Source organism: Genypterus blacodes, unplaced genomic scaffold (assembly GCF_046128005.1).
Source record: "Genypterus blacodes isolate CSIRO-AG114 ecotype Tasmania unplaced genomic scaffold, CSIRO-AGI_Gbla_v1 ptg000105l_1, whole genome shotgun sequence".
Classification (NCBI taxonomy): Eukaryota; Metazoa; Chordata; class Actinopteri; order Ophidiiformes; family Ophidiidae; genus Genypterus; species Genypterus blacodes.
The window spans coordinates 3,245,469-3,264,183 of NW_027466909.1; the positions used below are offsets into that span (position 1 = coordinate 3,245,469).

At 47.6% G+C, this 18,715-nt stretch overlaps 1 protein-coding gene across 7 annotated transcripts in view; it reads left to right on the forward strand.

Annotated features, from left to right (window-relative positions):
• Positions 1–18,715, forward strand: part of LOC143008606 (homeobox protein Meis1) — a 65,216-nt gene that overhangs the window by 19,411 nt on the left and 27,090 nt on the right. For all 7 annotated transcript variants that reach the window (XM_076160447.1, XM_076160446.1, XM_076160449.1 and 4 more), the window contains 3 exons: positions 223–273; positions 1,659–1,802; positions 11,295–11,406. In XM_076160447.1, coding sequence (XP_076016562.1) covers positions 223–273; positions 1,659–1,802; positions 11,295–11,406 — 307 coding nt within the window. The remainder of the gene's footprint in view (positions 1–222; positions 274–1,658; positions 1,803–11,294; positions 11,407–18,715) is intronic.

Consider the following 18,715-nt stretch of genomic DNA (forward strand, 5'->3'; position numbering starts at 1 on the left):
TGGTGGCTGAAGGATCTCGGAGGCTTATTGCAGCGCCAATATGTGCTGTATTTGCCTGATCTCCATATTGCAATAACGTGGGAACTTTAATATCAGTCCCACATAAAAATCCATTCATATGAATATTCCCTCATTGCGGTTAGTTGTACTGAGAGTAAAAAAAGAAAAACCCCTGCTTGTTTAATATCAGAAGATGTTTTAAATGTTATTCTAATTTTTCAGATGATTCAAGCCATTCAAGTTTTACGATTTCATCTCCTGGAGCTGGAGAAGGTAATATCCTCTCGCCATTTCTGTCCACTGGGCCACTTCAGACCTATGGGGCCATATTTGCATAAATGTATTTTTGCTCGTCGGTTGTAATTAGCGTCAAAATCAATCATGGGGCCATTTCTCTTCCGCGTTTAATCACGACGCAAGCTGTTACAACTGGAACGGATATCTCTATGCCCCCCGAATCCTCCCTGCGTGTCCGTAATGGAGTTTAATGCCGGCAGAAATTGCACGCAAGGTGAAACGTATACAGGCGAAGTTTGCGGGATTTGTTAGAAATGATCCTTTGCGGAGGGCAAAAGGCCCCAGGCAGCCATCTGTGGAGAGAGAGAGAGAGAGAGAGAGAGAGAGAGAGAGAGAGAGAGAGAGAGAGAGAGAGAGAGAGAGAGAGAGAGAGAGAGAGAGAGAGAGAGAGAGAGAGAGAGAGAGAGAGAGAGAGAGAGGGAGGGAGAGGGAAGGAGAGGGTGCTGGGTGGGAAAGTCACATTTCTCACTTTATCAGATGGAATTCAATAGCGCCAAAACCTCTCAAAATGTATATTTATTTCAAAAACATCAACAAAACCTCTGACCCGTTTGCGCGCTCGCACGGATCTCTGGTTGTAATTACGGACACGCAAAAAGCTTGATTCTGTAATTAACATAGTGAAACGGAGTAAATCTAGATTATTGACGCCCCCCTGTCCCCCTTGTCCCATCCACGTGTGTCCGTGAGCATGCGCGGGGGTCGCCAGTGATAATGTAATAACTGCACTAAATTAAACAGTTTACCTTAAATGTCATTCAGGCGGGTCAGCCTCTCCTAATGGCCACTACCCGGGGCACCGATGATGAATTTAACACGGGTGTTGAGCGCGTTGTAGCCCCTGAGCCCCTCTTGTCACTGTCAATTTCCGAGGATATCTCTATCCTGAGACGGGAAAAGTCGAGTTAGAGCCGAACTCTCTCTCTCACGCTGCATCTCCACACGTGTTCTCATGACGCGGTCAAATGCTGACGTATTTCATAGAGAATTCACGATTAGCAGGGACAATTCATTTAAAAACCCACCATAAATAAGGATGGAATTTAATAAGTATCTCTTTCATCGCTATCTGGTAAATTATTACAATTCTTGAACAATCTAGTGGACAAACTTTGCCTCATGCTGACAAATATTTAAATAGTGTAGATGCATGAACTTTGTCTCTTGATCTTTGGGATTAATAAATTGAGTATAAACTATTTGGGGGGGCTCCTTCAGGGGGGAGGGGAGACGTGTGTGTGTGTTTGTTGTGGTTGCACATGTCAGTGTTATGTGATGATGTTCCTTTGGGTGACTGTGTCGCTTCTCTCTCTCTTTCCTCTCTCTCTCCCCCTCCCCCCGCTCTCTCTCTCTCCCTGTAGGTGCACGAACTGTGTGATAATTTCTGTCACCGGTACATCAGCTGCTTGAAAGGCAAAATGCCCATCGACTTGGTCATAGACGACAGAGAGGGCGGATCCAAATCAGACAACGAGGAAATCACAAGATCGGTGGCGCTTGATCAGGTACATCTCTCTCTCACACACACTCACTCCCCCCCTCTCTCTCTCTGCCTGTGTGTGCTCTCGCTCTCTCTCTCCCTGCTGGCTATTCAGCTATTCTGGGTCACCACTCCGCCGTTATTTGCATATGATTAAAGCCGTTTCCATCCATCGGAATGAGAAATTTTCTGAATAATGTTGCTATTATTGGTCCATTAAGACTTGATCCCGTAACCGACCTGAGGAAGATTAGCTCGGAAAAAGCGTCGCCATAAACTTGACCTGTTTCATGTCGATTTTAATTTAGTGCCTATCTCCCCCTCTCGCTCTCTCTCTGTCTCTCTCTCTCTCTCCCCCCTTTATCTCTCACCCGCTGCTTGAGTATGTGTGTGTGTGTATGTGTGTGTTAACCTAACGTGAGCGGCGTCCTGCAGGATGGGGCTCAGGCTGCTTTAGGTGCCTCGGTTTCTTCCAGTGGAGCTCACGGTTCATTACGCGTCTTGTCAGTGTTTTCCCTTAGACATGAGTGCACATTGCTTATCGACGACTCGCCCCCTCCCTATCCACCCCCCCCTGATTTGGCTCAGGGGCGCAGAGATTCGTCCCTCTATATAAGGAGGTTTATGGTGAAAGCTATACAGAAGCAGCGGGTATTAAAGGTATTAGGAAGTGTTTCCCTTTGTGCAGATATCAGAGATAAGCACATCCTTCATTATGTGCTCCACTGGCTGTTCGCACTCAGGGGACATTATAGTGAGCGCAGGCATGACCCTAATGGTCCATACACCGCCGTTAAATAATGATAACAGCGGCGATGATTAGAATTATGCAAATCTGGATTTTTCTCCCGTTAATGCAATGGTTCATTTTTCGCAATGTATAGCTCGTGGGCACGCGGCAGCGGTGCGTAATAGCGCAGCGTGCCGGGGAAGTTATAGGCTCCCTAATCGATCGCTTTGGACGGCGGCGGTTATAACCTACGGATGCCGATGAGGGAAAAATCAAGTGTCCAAATTAAAGAGATTAGCCGGATAGGTCGACATAAAAAGTAATGAAGCGATTAGGCTAAATAATTTAAATCCGCAGACTTCCATATGGCTGAGTGGCTGAGAGAGAGAGGGAGAGAGAGAGCCACCGGCTTTTATGTTCCGGGGTGAATGGCCGGACTGGGAGCCGGCTGGGGCCCGACTCCAGCCCGCCCCGCGCCCCCCCTCCCCCCAAACCCCGGGCCCTTATGTCTGATTATGGAAATGAGCAAGATCACCCGCAAGATAATACTTCATTTAATCCAGGAGCAGATTAAATAACACAGACGCCACTTGTGCATTTAAGTGTCTCTTTGAAACGGCTCGTTGTATTCTCAGGGGGGATTCAGTTGTCAAAAAGTTTTTTTTTTATATAGATAGGTCAGGGCAGGGAATGAAGCAGAGATATGGAAATAGAGTGAGTTAAACCCTTGGGTTTCTAGGTATATGAAGTAAATTATGTTGTGCTTGGGGCACTGATGCAGATCTTTAATTGACTCTATGAAGATATGACCTATATTTTAATATAATGGTTGTCCCTACATGTAGCCAAATCAGGGCAAAAATCCCATATATGATTATGTTTACAGTAATTGTCTACATTACTGAGAGAATAATATTAATGACCTTAAGGCGTTACGTCCATTCAAATGCAAGGAAATGTTTTTGACAGATGTGAATTATTGAGAGATGGGCTGATGTTCCAGTAGGATAATATAGATTCTGTCCACAGCAACCTGGTGTGTGTGTGTGTGTGTGTGTGTGTGTGTGTGTGTGTGTGTGTGTGTGTGTGTGTGTGTGTGTGTGTGTGTGTGTGTGTGTGTGTGTGTGTGTGTGTGTGTGTAGGCGAGCAGATCCAAACAGGCATGAATGACTCTCACTGCTGAATACTTATATTGTCAAACTAATGGCACTGCGCTTCACCACTTACTCGCAGCTGAATCTATATTTTTCTCAGGATTTTGTGAGCTATTTTTTGCGTGACATCTTATCTGCAGTTGTTCGGCAGTGACATCCTTAACGAATTTGCGTTGTGTGTGCATTATCTCTTTCCATATGTATTTTTAATATATGCCCTCGGGCATAAAGTTGAAGTGGACTGGAAAAAAATGTTGGAGAATTTGCACAGAAGAACAATGTTAACAAGACAGAGAAGGCAGGCTCATTTATTCATAAACCAATTTATTCCAGTGAGGCGACTGTAGCAGAGGAAAAAAAATGTCAGAGGAAAAAATACTTTGAATTGATTAAACTCAACAATCCAACAGTGCTGACTTTCTTGCAGGATTAGGCACCTTTGCAGCATATATGTAATATTCCAAAGCTCATTCTGTGCATTGTGCGTTGTTTTGTCAGTGGGCCTGTATGTGCGGCGAGTGTGGAGGGACGCCGGCGCCCCTTTAAAAAGAAAGCAGAGCATAGCTGAGAGGTGAAAAAGTCAGAGAGGCTCTGCGCTGGCTTGTGAATGCAGCTCAGCCAGTTTGAGCCCTCCCTTTTGTGTTTGTGTGTGTGTGTGTGTGTGTGTGTGTTTGTGTGCGTGTGCATGTGCATGTGCATGCGTTAACATACTTCACGGGTTTGGACATATGTGCTGTATGCATCAGTCAATGAGTGTATGCATATTTTTGTATGTCTCTGTGTGTGTATGTTTGTGTGTGTGTGTGTGCTGCGTTGTGCATGTGTGTGTGTGTGTGTGTGTGTGTGTGTGTGTGTGTGTGTGTGTGTGTGTGTGTGTGTCTGTGTTCAAACCGGCCTGATAAATGCAGCACCCCCCTCAGGTGCTATGTGAGTGGAGTGACTGGCTAGCACCAGTTGGACTTTCTTAACCCTTTCCCTTCCTCTCCCTAGAGAGCCTCCTACCACATTTCCCTCCCTTCTCCACTCACGCTGCACATTTCCAGTCGCTCTGTGATACACAGACTTTCTGCTTTGAACTTGGTACACAAATGTAGAAATACACTTTGAAAATCCCTTATTCCTAAGATGTTTCCTAAGTCCCTTACTACGGGAAAAGGCTTGTGTACACACTTTAGATGGTGGAGTGTGTTTGGTGTCGGGGTGAACACTGTGTCTGTCTGCTGCTTGTTGTGGAAATGCAGTTGCAGTCGCTTTGCTGATTGCGTTGCCTATTTGCCTGGCGTGCCCGCTCATCCAGTCTGGAGGCCAGAGCTATGAGGAAGTGGGAGGTATTTCCACACGGCCGTACGTCATTAGCACAGTTGCCTTTAATTGTGCAGAGAGCACGGGGAGGGGCATGGCAATTTGCTAATGAACTCAGAGGGCCCGTGCTATTTGCTGTGGAGCAGGGCACTGCTAATGGTACTGAGGACTCACTCCAAGTCTCAAGAGCTCCTCTACTTGATTGAGCCACGCGGGCTGAAGTGGAGCTGGAAATAATTGAAATTTGCCTTACAAATATTGTTCTCCCGGCTGTTTGAGGGCCTTAAATGATACTGAACACTACTTTTTTTTTTTTTTACACAGGCTCATATTTGTGGAGCTACGTGCTGGTTTTTGGAGTTGAAATCATGTTAACAGAATGTTTTAGCCGGCCTAGAAGCTGGAATAACATCTACACATTTATTTTTCAATTACGTCTCTTAAGGAAGTCTCGCAATCTTTCCAAAACAAACCCAGCTTGTCTGAGTGGAGTGTTGTTGTCACTGTGTAAGAATTCACTCTTGATAGTGGCAGAGTTGTATCTTTTCCCAACAATCGCCGCTGCTCTGCCATACAATTGCCGGTTTCCAGGTCAGAGAGACCCAGCAGTGTTGGTTTAGGTAACTCTGGCGGTCAAAGAGTGACCCCTGCCCCGCCTACGCCTCAATGGAAACCCCTATCGGCAGGGTCAGCCTCTATTTTCCTAATCAGTATGCCGCTATCGCTAATCTATCCGCTTGGCGTTGAAGTATGGATTAAGTTACACCAGACCTAACAGACAGTCTCTCTCTCTCTCCCTCCCTCCCTTCCTCTCTCTCTCTCTCCCTCCCTCTCTCTCTCAGTCTGTCTTTCATTCTCTCTCTCTCCTACAGTGGCACGCCGCTGCTCTCAATACAAACTTTGGAATCATCATGGTGATTGTTGGTAATAGCAGCTTTTGTAGTTGAATAGAGGAGAGGTTTGACCCCCCACCCGCTCCCCTCCCCTCTCTACACCCCCTCCACCCGCCCCTCCCCTGAACTCCCTTTTCTTCCCCGCCGCCGAGTGAATGCGGGGCGGCTGTTAAGGATTCAACAAGTGATACAAAGAGGCGACCACGTGACTCGTGTGTTTCTTAGCCTCTTCATTATTGCGGTGGAATAGCAAGTAGGGGTGATTCTGATTAAGTAAATCAAGGTCGGGGTGACTTCAAAGTAAAGGAACGTCCGGAGCTGCTCACACACACATACTCCCTCACACTGAGTGACAAAGTGTTGATGCGTGACACTTTTTAATACTTTACAGTCCCTCATATGTGTATCAGCCTAAAACTATTAGAGTGTGTCCACGCCGTCAAATTTACTGCGAGATCACAGTTCTGAATAAAGTTCCTGGCTTGTGTCTCATGTTACTTATGATGGGCGGCCATGTCCGTCCCCGAGGCCTGCTGTGGTTTCTTTGGCTAAGTAAACAATAACCTGGCTTAACACATGTGTACTTAGCTAATGGAAAGTTCCTCTCCCCCTTAACCCCCTGCGAGCCTCTGACAATGGGCACCATCACAAACAAGCCCGTCTCCAAGGGATCCGCCGAGAACATCCCAGCGCGCGGCGTGGCTAACTCCGGCTAGGCTAGGCTAACAAAACCGCAGCAAAACATGTCATTAAGAAATTACGCCTGCCTTTCATTCGCAACAGGGTGTTAAGGGGGGGGGGGGGGGAGAGAGAGAGAGAGAGAGAGAGAGAGAGAGGGGAGGGAGGGAGGGAGGGAGGGAGAGAGAGAGAGAGAGAAAGGGAATATGCTTTGTTTGGGGTTAGATAGCGTGGAGAGGAGAGCACTCGAGTTAATGTTTTTGTTTGGATTTGCGCTCACAGATGGTAAACAAGAAGCTAGCTAGGAAGACCAGAGAAGAAGAGAGAGAGAGAGAGAGAGTTTGTCATTTTCTGAGAGTGTCATCCAAACGGACTTTGAAAGCTCTGGTAATTATCTCAAACGTGTAATTATCTTTGCTCGTCTCGATGAGGTTAACCCACCAGTTTTTTTTCAAAAAGCCGTCTGAAGAGCACCTGAAGGCTATTCGCCGTAGCAGTAGCATACTTTGCTCGCTCAAGAGACCAAATCCAGTTTTCTCCCTCACCCCCTTCAGCAATTATAAGGTTATTTCTTCTTCTCCTCTTTTGTCTATTGTGAAGAGTTGGGAAAGAGAGGAGGGGAGTGCAGAGCAGAATGGGAGAGGGAGGGGGGCCTTTTGCTCTCTCTCTCTCTCTCTCTCTCTCTCTCTCTCTCTCTCTCTCTCTCTCTCTCTCTCTTTGCAGCACGCATACCATTATTACCCCCTCTTCATTTTGGGAAGCGGCAGTGTAGCAGCGGAGGGGTGGAGGGAGCAGAGAGAGAGAGAGCGGAGGTGATGGTGGAAGCACTCGCCCGGCCGGTTATCACAGAGGCAGATCCTGCTTGATCTAGTCAGGGTGGAAAGTAAAGCAAACAGGAGCGTTCAATAGGTCGGCCTCCCCCCCCTCCCTCCCCTTCCTCCCACTAACAGCCTCTCCACCAGCCTAAGAGTGGAGAGTGTATCCGGCATTACCGAGCCTGTCCGCTTTGCCGCGACAACACACATGGCATTATGCCGGATTCCAACTTGAGGAAGCGAGCGGCGTTTGCGAAAAGGTCAAAAATGGTGTTAGAGAAAACAAACCGCACAGAACAGATGCACACCAAGAGCATGCTGGGGATGGAGCCGCAGCCGGCCAACTGTCATCTTTGATTCAGATGTACCACAAGCCGTGTACATGTGTGTGTGTGTGTGTCAGGGGGGGTTATTTGGATATTTATGTCTGAGCTGTTAAGTATGCACATATGATTATTCCCACATGCTCGCTGGCATGGAGTGAAAAGTAAATATCCATATCATCACCAAAAGATATTTCAGAGGCTGGGGGGGGGGCAAAGCACAACAACCTAAACCATTTCCTTTATTATTGCAAATGAATTGGCAAGGCAACATTTCTTGCATGAGCGCATGTATGATATGGGGGCCCTGGCAAAGGGAGAGAGGGAGAGGGAAAGAGAGAGAGAGAGAGAGAGGGAACCCCGTCCCCCCCCCCGTCCCCCCACTTGCTATCTTAGACGCGGGGCACAATGAGAATGCATTGGATTGGAATGCCTCGCTGATCATAGTTGGAATCAGTATTTCCAGCAAGGAAAATCTTTTCATGGCGAATTAGGGTGGTGGAGAGGAGAAGAAATGGCGATGAGGAAGAAAAAAAAAGAGGAAAGGAAGGGGGGGGGGGCACGCAGAACAGGGCGTCTCTGCGTGCCTCACCCGCCACGGATTTAAGAAGTTTAAGCTAAAGCGAGGCAGAATAGAACGCGGAAAATTGAATTTACTCAACAATTAAGCATCAGAATTAATCTATATCCTGCGACGGACAGGGAGAGAGAGGGAGAGAGGGAGAGAGGGAGAGAGCAAATCCATGGCGGCTCATTAAGGGGACATTGAATAAATGGAGTGTGTGTGCGGAGGGACAGACTCTCTCTCAGCCTGTCTACCTCTCTACCTGTCTCTCTCTGTCTCTCTCACTCTCTTTCCTCCAGCATTCTATGTTCATGCATCCGTTCATACGCCAAATTTGCATGTTTCAATATTGCAAAGGTGGACCGGTCCATTGTGCGACGGCGGCGGCTGTGCTGCCGCCGTCCTGTTGGCTCAGGGTGCGTGTGGTTCATTGACGTTGTGTGTTTTGCCGTCAAGGTGTGTGCATTTGTTCAAGCGGGGGACTGTCAACATGACGACTGCGTGATGTTGCCGTGGAAGTTTACGCAAGGCAGATATAAAAGGGTTTTGTGTTGCCTGCTTGCGTGTGTGTGTGTGTGTGTGTGTGTGTGTGTGAGACAGTGGTCTTAGTGGTGTGTTCTATTGTGACATGTGTGTATCGGTATGTATTTGTGTGATCTGTGTGTATTAATTGCATGTTGCGTCATCGCTCGGCCTGTTCCATGCGAGGGCGAGGGTGGCCTGTGATTATAAATAAACTCCCCCGTCCCCGTGGAGATGCCACCAGGCCCTGCCTCAGCCCCGCCCCCTTTCCCATGAGGCCTTGGCGGGCCACCTCCCAGCAGGCAAAGCGCTCTTTTGTTCAATTACAGCTAATGCTTTGGTTTGCCATTTCCCCCCCTCCACCTCTTTATAATTATATTTTCAATAGGAATTTGTTACAGAATTAATATAAAAAAAAAGGAAACATATCCATCTTGTAAGTTGAGGCTCAGGGGTGTTTCAGTTCTTAGTGTTGGAGGTCTCCAGGGTGCCGCGTCGTTCTTCTCCGCAACGACGAGCTCTGAATAAACAAGCGCTGCTCATTTTAGTGAACAGAGAAAGAAAAGGAGGAGCTGGCAAAAGCGCGCGTTAACCGTTTGCGTGCTGAGCATGTGTTCTGGATTACCTCACTTCTGATGTTCTCCGGAGCTATGCGGTCACGCGCTGGCGTTTCATTATCCGCCGCTGTACGGAATTGAAAGAGGTGGGAAAAAAGGATCCCCTCCGTGTCTTATCCTCACCAGGATCGAGGTTTATCTGCCCGAACGTCGTCCCCGTTGCGCCTTTGTTCCCCCTTTGGTGCAAAGCCTCGGAGCCTAATTTGGAAAGCGGCGATTATATCTTCCATGTAAGCGCTGGATTATAATTTCATAGCCTAGGAACATCAAACGCACCCTAATAGACCCCAAATGTGTTGAATTTGCTGACTTGTATGTTCTTTTCTGCCATTTTATGTTATTTAAAGCAAACCCTGTGTCGTGAATTAATGTGTAGGGGTTGTTTTTTTTCTTTTTCACAACTCTAAACTCGGCTCCAACTCTTTCTCAGAGGGCCAGAGCCTCGCACAGACTTCCAATTGAAACCAGTTGTTCTCCAGCGCGTCCCCCCCGCCTCCCCTTCCTCTCTGCGGGTTTCTATCACTCATTTCGTCACGTAGCACTCAAAGCGTGATGCAAACGCCACATTGCCCCTCCATATCGGCTTCATTTGATTTGAAGAGGCAGTGACGGGCTCACACGGGCTGGCCTGAGAGCACGCGTGTGTGTGTGTTGTTTGTTGTGTCTTTGCACGTAATAGCTAGCCGTGTGTGTGTGTGTGACCATAGATTCCATTTCCCTGTGTTTTATAGTCTGTTTTCTCTCCTGTCCTCTGCGCTAATGTTGCCTTTCAGAGGTATTGAGAGATAAGAAGTAACATCTGGTTTACTTACGGTAGTACGTCGCAGCTCCACAGGGGGCAGTGTGTGGTTTGTGTGCGTTCATACAGTTCATTCTGTATATGTTTGCGTGTAAAGTAGAAACTCTGAGTCAGTATGTGTGTGAGGAAACAGTATGCGTATCTCCATATTGTTGGTTTGTGTGTTTATGTGCGTGTGTGTGTGCGCACGCTGGTGTGTGTGTGTTATTTAACTTTATTCTCCTGCCTGGACCATTTCACTCCCTACCATCCGGTGCACAGCTGACACTCTTCTAGCCTGGGAGCATCGCTTTTCCCTTTAGACACACACATACACACACACACACACACAAATCAGATGCTTGTGTTTGATGGAACTAACCAGGAGGAAGTAACTGGTCTTAGGTCATCAAGCTGAGTCGATTCGAGTTGAGTCACAATCCTGGACTTGCACTTTATTATTTCTTGGGTTTGTGTGAACGTTTCCCTGTGAGGGGTCAAAGTTTAAATCAGCTTTGGTTTTGTCTGTCTTGTGCTATTTTTGTTTTGCTTTGTTCTCTAGAGCAGTGTGTTTAAACTCTGTCTTGGCTCAGAATTTTCCCTGAAATGAAATTTGAAGCATTAGTCAGTGAGGTGGTCATCTATTTTCTTTCTTCTGTCTCATTTGTGGACAAAATAATCCATTTTTAAGTCCACACACACATACATACACACACACACACACTCTCTCTCTCTCCCACCGTCTCCCTGCTCCGCTCTGCTGGGATGACATCATTCCCTGGCGCTGACTCTGGTCTATCTTAAGTTGTAGCTGTTTTGTATTTTCATCTGCTAGTGGTTTGAGCCAAATGGAGGCAGCCGTGGACTGCATGCCTCAGAAAGCTGGGAACACGTACAACATGTTTCGCTCGCTATTCGCCCCAGACTCTCTTTTCGCTGAGCCCCAATAATCCTCGCTCTGTGCGACTGTTGCAGGGGCTTACGTAGTATGTAACCGTGCCGTGAGTTAGAGAAAGTGTGTGTGGGGTGTGTGTGTGTGTACGCGTCTGTGCCCTCTTTTCACACAATCAAAGCATCAAATTTAATCATTATGCATATACTCAAAGTCTCTCTCTCTCTTTCCCTCTCTCTTTGTGATAGACGTCCTGGAACAGAGATCACGACGACACGGCGTCCACACGCTCCGGCGGCACACCGGGACCGTCCAGCGGCGGACACACATCACACAGCGGCGATAACAGCAGCGAACAAGGTAAGAAACCAAACGTCATTCCTTGCGTCTTTTTCTTGTCCCCCAGAGGTCAGAGGTGAGGGTCACCTACTGGAAGAGCACCTCTGGACCTTTCAGGGTCTAAGAGGTCATTTCATCTCAGTGGATAACCCTGTGGTATGCAGTTGGTTGCAGTTTGCGTGTATCTGCTCGCAATTTATCCCAGAACACACACTTTCCCCTCTCATGGCCGCAAGACATACGTGTTGTTTGATGTATGTGACATCTAGTTTACTGCACAGAGCTGCACAGAGCTGCACAGAGCTGTATAGAGCTGCACAGAGCTGTACAGAGCTGTATAGAGCTGCACAGAGCTGTCAGTGTGGGGAGCGACTCTTCTGTCTACCCTCTTATTGAAGAACCTTTCTACCATAACTGTTCTTTCTAAGGCTGCGGGAAAATTTGATGGTTTACAAAACTCAAAAATTGGTGATTGCCATGTGGCGTCAAAGAAGATTTGTTATTATATTTCATTCTAGACTTTGTAAAATGCTTTAGATGCTATTAAGATTAGGTTCTTTGAAGTAAATACTTACTGATTTGATTTTGTATTTATTTCAACTGACTTTGACCAGATATGCCTGGCCAGGTCTGTGTGTGTGGTGTGTGTGTGTGTGTGTGTGGTGTGTGTGTGTGTGAGGGAGAATAAAGCAGCGTGGGGGAGAGTGGGTCAGTGGTGCTGGTGCAGCGTTGCAAACAAACTGTAGGCAAAAAAGCAACTTCATATATTATTGAAGGCGATGTCAAGGCGAGCAGTTTGCAGGGTTGCCAGTGCCAGGAGGCAGGAGGCAGGAGACGGGAGACAGGAGGCAGGATGCAGGAGGCAGAGTCTGGGTGGGAGCGCACAGGGCAGCCGTGCCTCCACTCAAACCAGCAGCCATTTATATACCGACACACACACACACTCTCATTTCATTGTCTCCGCCTTCATCCCGTCTCGGTAAGAACGAGCCGGGCTGAGGGACGGAGACACGGATGAGGGGGAAGAGGAGCAGAAAGACAGGAAAGTGTGTGAAGCGACAGGCAGGCAAAGAGGGTAGACAAAGCAACATTTGGTCTGTGTGTGTGTGTGTGTGTGTGTGTGTGTGTGTGTGTGTGCACCTCCACGTCTGATGACTAATGATCTGGGGCAGCCAGGAGCAATCTGAGTGGTTGCTCTAATGAGCGTGCTCTGTGCTGATTTTGGGCTCTGGCTTCGGTGACCTTTGCCCTCTATTGACCAAACTGACACTTCATTTTTCACATCTTTCCAATTATTGACCCTCCCTCTCTCTCTCTCTCTCTCTCTCTCTCTCTCTCTCTCTCTCTCTCTCTCTCTCTCTCTCTCTCCCTCTCTCTCTCTCTGTCTCTCTCTCTCTGCCTCTCTCTGTCTTTCTCTCTCTCCCTCTCTCTCTCTCTCTCTGTCTCTCTCTCTCTCTCTCTCTCTGTCTTTCTCTCTCTCCCTCTCTCTCTCTCTCTGTCTCTTTCTCATCATCTCTTTCTACCCCCCCACACTCACAGCCATTGTAGCTTTCTGTTTGTTGTTGAAGTTCACCAGAGGGTAAAACATGGGGTAGTGTGTGTGTGTGTCTGTGTGTGTATGTGTTCCGTTGAATGAAAGAGGCGCTTTGATTCCGAGTGCCACACGTGAGTTCTGAGCTAAACGTGAGGTGTGTGTGTGTGTGTGCTACCTGTAGTGTTCCTTAAAATGGTTAAATCAAATTAGCTCGGGTTTAAAGTTGCGTGCGTCAGTAAAAACGATGTAAATATGGTGTTTGCTGCCGTGGCAACCACAGCAAACACGGGCGGCGGCCATGTTGGACTGGGTTTAGGGTTCTGTGGGTTACGATCATGTCGGCTGGGCTAAATTACGCGTCAGCCACTTGATAATCCCGGTAAGCTGGTTATTTATCTGTTTGGCTCTTTGCTTGGCCTCTTTCCTCCCTCGCTCTCCTCCTCCTCTTCCTCTCTTGCATCTTCACATCCTCCTTCTCTTCTCCCCTTCTCCCTTGTCACCCACCTACTCTCTCTCTTCCTCTCCTTCTATGTCCCGTGTGTGTGTCTCTCTCTCTCTCTCTCCTCCCACTGTCTCTTACTCTGTTTATTTGCTTTCTCCTCACTTTGTTTTGTCTGTGTTGTTTCTTTCTTCTCGTCTTCATTTCCCTCCTCTGTCCTTCTCTCCCCGTCACTCTAATCTTTGCACGTGTTGCACTTTCACTCCCTTCCTCTCTCTCTGCCTCTCTTGTTCGTCCACTTCTTCTTCTCCTCTTACTCTTTGCTCACATTCTTACTCGTGTACGTTTTTCCTTGACGCCCCTCTTCTACCTTCTGCAGATTGCTTACTCACTGACCTTTCTCTCTATCACTCTCTCTCACTCGCTCTCTCTTCCTTCCTTTCCTTCCTCCTGCACATGTCTAATAACTTCCTCTCCTTCACTCACTCTCTCGTTCTCGCATTCATCCATCCTTATCCACCCTGTAGACTCCTCAATCTATCAATCCACCATCTCCCCCTTGCACTCTCCCCTTCCTCCCTTTCCTCCTCTCTCTCTCTCTCTCTCTCTCTCTCTCTCTCTCTCTCTCTCTCTCTCCATGTTTGCCCTCTTCCTCCCTCCATCCTCGCCCTCCAGCAGAGCGAATCAGCTCCGAGGATGGAAGGATGCCGGATGGCTGAGGGCTCCTGCCTTTAACGAGTGAACTCTGCTCTCCTCTCGTTTTCTCCGGGTATTCCGGAGACAAACACATGCTAACCCGCCCCTGAATGCATCACTGCCCATCTGTATATGGAAAAGTCTTAATTATAAACTTGTTTTTAAGTCGGATATTAAATGATAAGCCTCAGACTTTGTGTTCAGAGCTGTTTTGCCATTTAGTGGTTTTCTGGTGTCATAGCGAGAATGTGAGAAATGTGTTTTGTCGCATGTGGCAATGATGCTTCTATGGTGGCTGCTTATGGTTATGGGTGTTCAAGCTTTGACTGCAATATTGGTGGTATCTCTTTTTTTTTAAGCAGCAAATTCCATTGGCGGTCAGGATAAAAATGGAGGGAGGATCACATTTGCTTCACACATGTCATTAAAATCTGTTCTGGGTCTCTCCCTTAGGAACAGACAAAGAAGAAGCTCTCTCCTCCTCCTCCTCCTCCTCCTCCTCCTCCCTTTCTCCCGGAGATCTTTGTAAACATCGGGCAAGCTTCGACAGGGCGAGTCAGAGAGCGGTTGCTGTAGTTAATTAGTCCCACTCTATTAGCCCAGCTGTTTGCTAGCTCGCTCCTACCAACAGGCCCCTTTGTTTAATACCCAGAAGCACCGTGGAGAAGCCGAGCTGGAGCTGTTGTGCTCGGGATCAGGCGTCTCTGTGAAGAGTAACGCTCGGAGGGCAGCAGAGAAGCTCACACATCATGTATGCCTGCGTTGTGGGTCCCTTACGGACATGACCGGGGCTCTCTCTTCTTCTCCCAGAATAAAGTGCTCCTCTTTGCCTGTGTGAATTTGTAAGGACATCCCCTGGCTTCTCCGAGGGCCAGACGAGCAGCGAGGAGGGTGGGTGGGAGGGAAACAGAATAACACTCGGTTCAGCCGGAGTGCCGAGCGTTCCTCGTGTTTGGTGAAAGCTACAGGGTTTCCCCTCTGCCGCAGTCAGAAACGTCCAGGGAGAAAGGCGATGACTGGCGATATTAGATATGTATCACCAATTACCAGAGCTTTTGTAAAGAGTACAGAGCGCTGCGCCAAGGCAAACAGCACCCTGTGAGGCCACGTGTTATTGTCTGCATACATTGCTGCTGTGGAGAGGAGCGACCTCACTGTTCTCTCAGTCTGACATCCACCTCAGGGCGTTTTTTATTTTTCTAAAATGTTCGACACCAAATGTATTATTCCCGTTATGTTCACGTCTGCTGTGTGAACGGCCTCATGAATGCACCGAGGCAAGCGGCTATTTTTAGAGCTCGTGAGATCGTTTTGTTCCTGAGCGAATTATTCTAATTTACCTGCAGAATCATTCAACTTAATAGATGGAGTCTGATATTGATGTTGACTGACTGAGGGATGTGAATGAATCTGAGCAGAAATGACAGAAAACAAATGAATAAATGGAGTTTATCTGAGTAGGTTTTCCTGGTTGGATGAGGTTTGTTTGCTGTCTTTCATCTGAAACCTTTCGCTGTTCCTGAATCCTCATCGATTGCAATATTCCTGGTGTTGTCATCCATCCATCCGCCCGCCCTGTGGCCTCGCTGCCCTGTAACAAGGTCAGGCCAGAGCGGAGCCGAGGCTCTCTGTCTCCTGATTGGCCGCTTTCCAGGCCCGGGGCGGGCAGACGGGGACACGGACGGAGGTGCCAGGCAATCAGAGGCCAGGCTCGGCTCGGCCAATCACTCGGCTTCACGTGGCCTCGCTCAAAGTCACCCATTAATTGGTCCGATTGTCCAGTAGACTGGAAAGGAGAGCTGTGAGTGTGAGTGTGTGTGTGTGTGTGTACTCCTCTCTCACCAGCCTTTTCTCTCCCAGTATCCTTACACAACTTGTTATGAATTGACAGCATTGGTGCACAAACAACAATCACAAAACTCTCTTTGATGTTGTTTTGTTAATGATAATTAGCTGTAATACTTATTGAGTGATGGTGGGAAAATCACATCCACGATATGAACAATTTGCACTTTTTACACATAATATGAAACACTGTGTGCCCAGTTTTGAGGGTACTTCATTGTTTTATATTGTTTTTCTTAAATACACACAGACAAAGACACAAATCTACTGTTATTAACAGACACTCATAGAGCTTAATAGAATCTGTGCTGGGAAGTTTGACATGTAGGTTGTCTAGACGTTGTCTAGACATCATGGAGGACGATCCTGAGTCCAGTAATTGTCTTAGCGGCGTCCAGCTTTCCCGGTAATCAGTTTAGATGCCAGGTTGCTGTGGGCAGATAAAAGGTGTGCGGCTGCCTTGATTAGTCTGGGCACAGTGTGTGTTACTGGAGGTGTGGATAAGGAGCTGGCACACACACATGCAGGCCCAGTTTCTCCCTTTGATTTCCTCCGAGTGATGTAGAGGAGAGGTGGCGGTAAGAGGGGGAAGAGACAAAGCCTGCAGCGGCCAAATGAGGGATGAGAGGAGAGAGAAGGAAGGATATAGTGAAAGAGACAGAGAAAGAGGGAGAGAGAGAGAGAGAGTGTGTATATTGAGAGAGTGTGTATTGATGCGTGTGTGTGCACTGCTAGCAAACAGAGAAGTCTCCTCTGCCAGTTCAGAGGTGAAGGAGCCGTGGCCCGGGTCAGCTGGAGCTCGCTCTATACGTCCCTCAGGGGGTTAAAGGCAAATGTGTGTGTGTGTGCGTGTGTGTAAGCATGTGTCTCTTCCTGTGTATAGGCATGTTCCCGTCTCTCTCTCTCTCTCTCTCTCACTCTCTCCCTCTCCCTCTCTCTCTCTCTCCCTCTCTAACACCGGCAGGGTCGCAGGAGTTATGGACATAACTTTCTGTTCTCACGGCTGTTTATGAAAATCGATATCTGAAAGGTGTCGAGGGTAATTGTGTGGAGAGCGAGAACATCCCATCCCACGACGGCTCGCCGTTGCCGGTAGCGATGTTTATTAAGCCTTAACTGCGTTTACGGCATCGCAAACATTATTATCTGCGCTTACGTGGGAAAAAGAGATGTTTGGCCTTTCAGCAGCCAATCGCGACCTTCTTCATTCTCTGCTGCTGAAGCGTTTACGACCGCGGCCCACGACTCATCTAGCGTGTAGTCGCTCGCCCTGGACGACTTTTTATTGCTCCGTGTGTAATAAGTGCACTTGGCATGGCCTGGGTTTGCCCCCCCCCCCTCAAAGAAAAGAGGAAATTGTATCAGGTTCCCACAGCAGGAGGTCAGTTTGCGTTTGGGATTAAGCCCAGTGTCACCCTGCCCATGGTCACATCGCACAAAGAGTCACAAACACAAGAGAGTGATCTCCTCTCCTCTCCTCTCCTCTCCTCTCCTCTCCTCTCTTCTCTTTCACACTTGAATCGCTCTGCTTTTGCGAGTTTGCGTTTTTATCGTCGCCCGCAAGGAGATAAGAGCCGTATAACTGTGATAAGATGTCAGCTGCTAATTTGACTGTTTAACTTTCAGATGTATGTGTGCTCCGTGTGTGCGTGTGTCATAGGAGCATCAAGTTTGCATGCGATCCGTCTGTGATTTTCTCCTCCCATCTTCTTTCTCTCTATCCACTCCTTCAACGTCAATTGGGAGGAATCGGTCGCACGATCCGGAGGCGAATAAGAATGTTTTGTATGATTTGAACTCTGTCCGGCGTTCTCTCCGCCGTTCTTGTCTTGTCGGTTCACATGTGGGCGTGTTTGCATGACCAAAGAAATGCAAAGTCTGGCCCAGGCCATTACGGGGTGCCTGGTGTGCACCATTTACATGAAATACATATTCATCCGTGTCATGCTCACACACACACAAACTAGCTCTGCTCTCTATTTTCTCGAGCGCTCGTTTGCTCCAGACACGTTTCATTTTGAACGTCTTCGTCTCTTCTTCTCTTGTCTTTGCGCATGCTTTTTCCCTGTTTCCCTCCTTGTTGTGTTGTCGTACTTATGGCACACATAAATGCTCTTGGATCACACCACACAGTTGGCTGCTGCTCCAAAGGAGGGCACAGCAGCCGCTCATTTGGAAAAAGGAGGTTCTACTTCATTTGCTCCGGCGAGGGAGTGCAAAGCGGGAGGGAAATGTATCTTTAGCTCCCATGCTATAATTGTGGCACGCTAATGATGTAGACACATTCTCGCTGTCTGTTTACAGGAAGCGCTCTTCTTTAATTTGCGACTGGCGTGAATGCCAAATGTCGATATCTAATTACTGGTGTTTGCTAAAAGATACTATTTGCATACATACACTCCTTTGTGCCGCGTCAAGTGTCTCTTCTTCAGATTATGACCAAAGACCTTCAACGTGTAAACATGGTGACAACAAGCTCTTAAAAATCTTCTGTGTTTCCTGTTGACTGTATGTGAGATCAGGCATTAAAGTATAGATGACATAGAAATTGTGAGTTGTGATAGGATGCTGTACACATTCAGGCCCTCTAAAACAACATTTTGTCATTCAAACACTCCACGGTGTGTTATTTCTAGGTGAAGCATCCTAATTAACATGTAATCATCTTTTTTTTAAAAAGGTGCCACTTTTGTCTAATGACTGGATATCAACTGTTCCAGTGAAACTCTGCAGCTTTGATTTGCAAGTGTAAACAAGTGGAGATGTGGTAATACACTCGCGCAAATGAATGAGGACGCTGGTAGTCTGGAAATTGA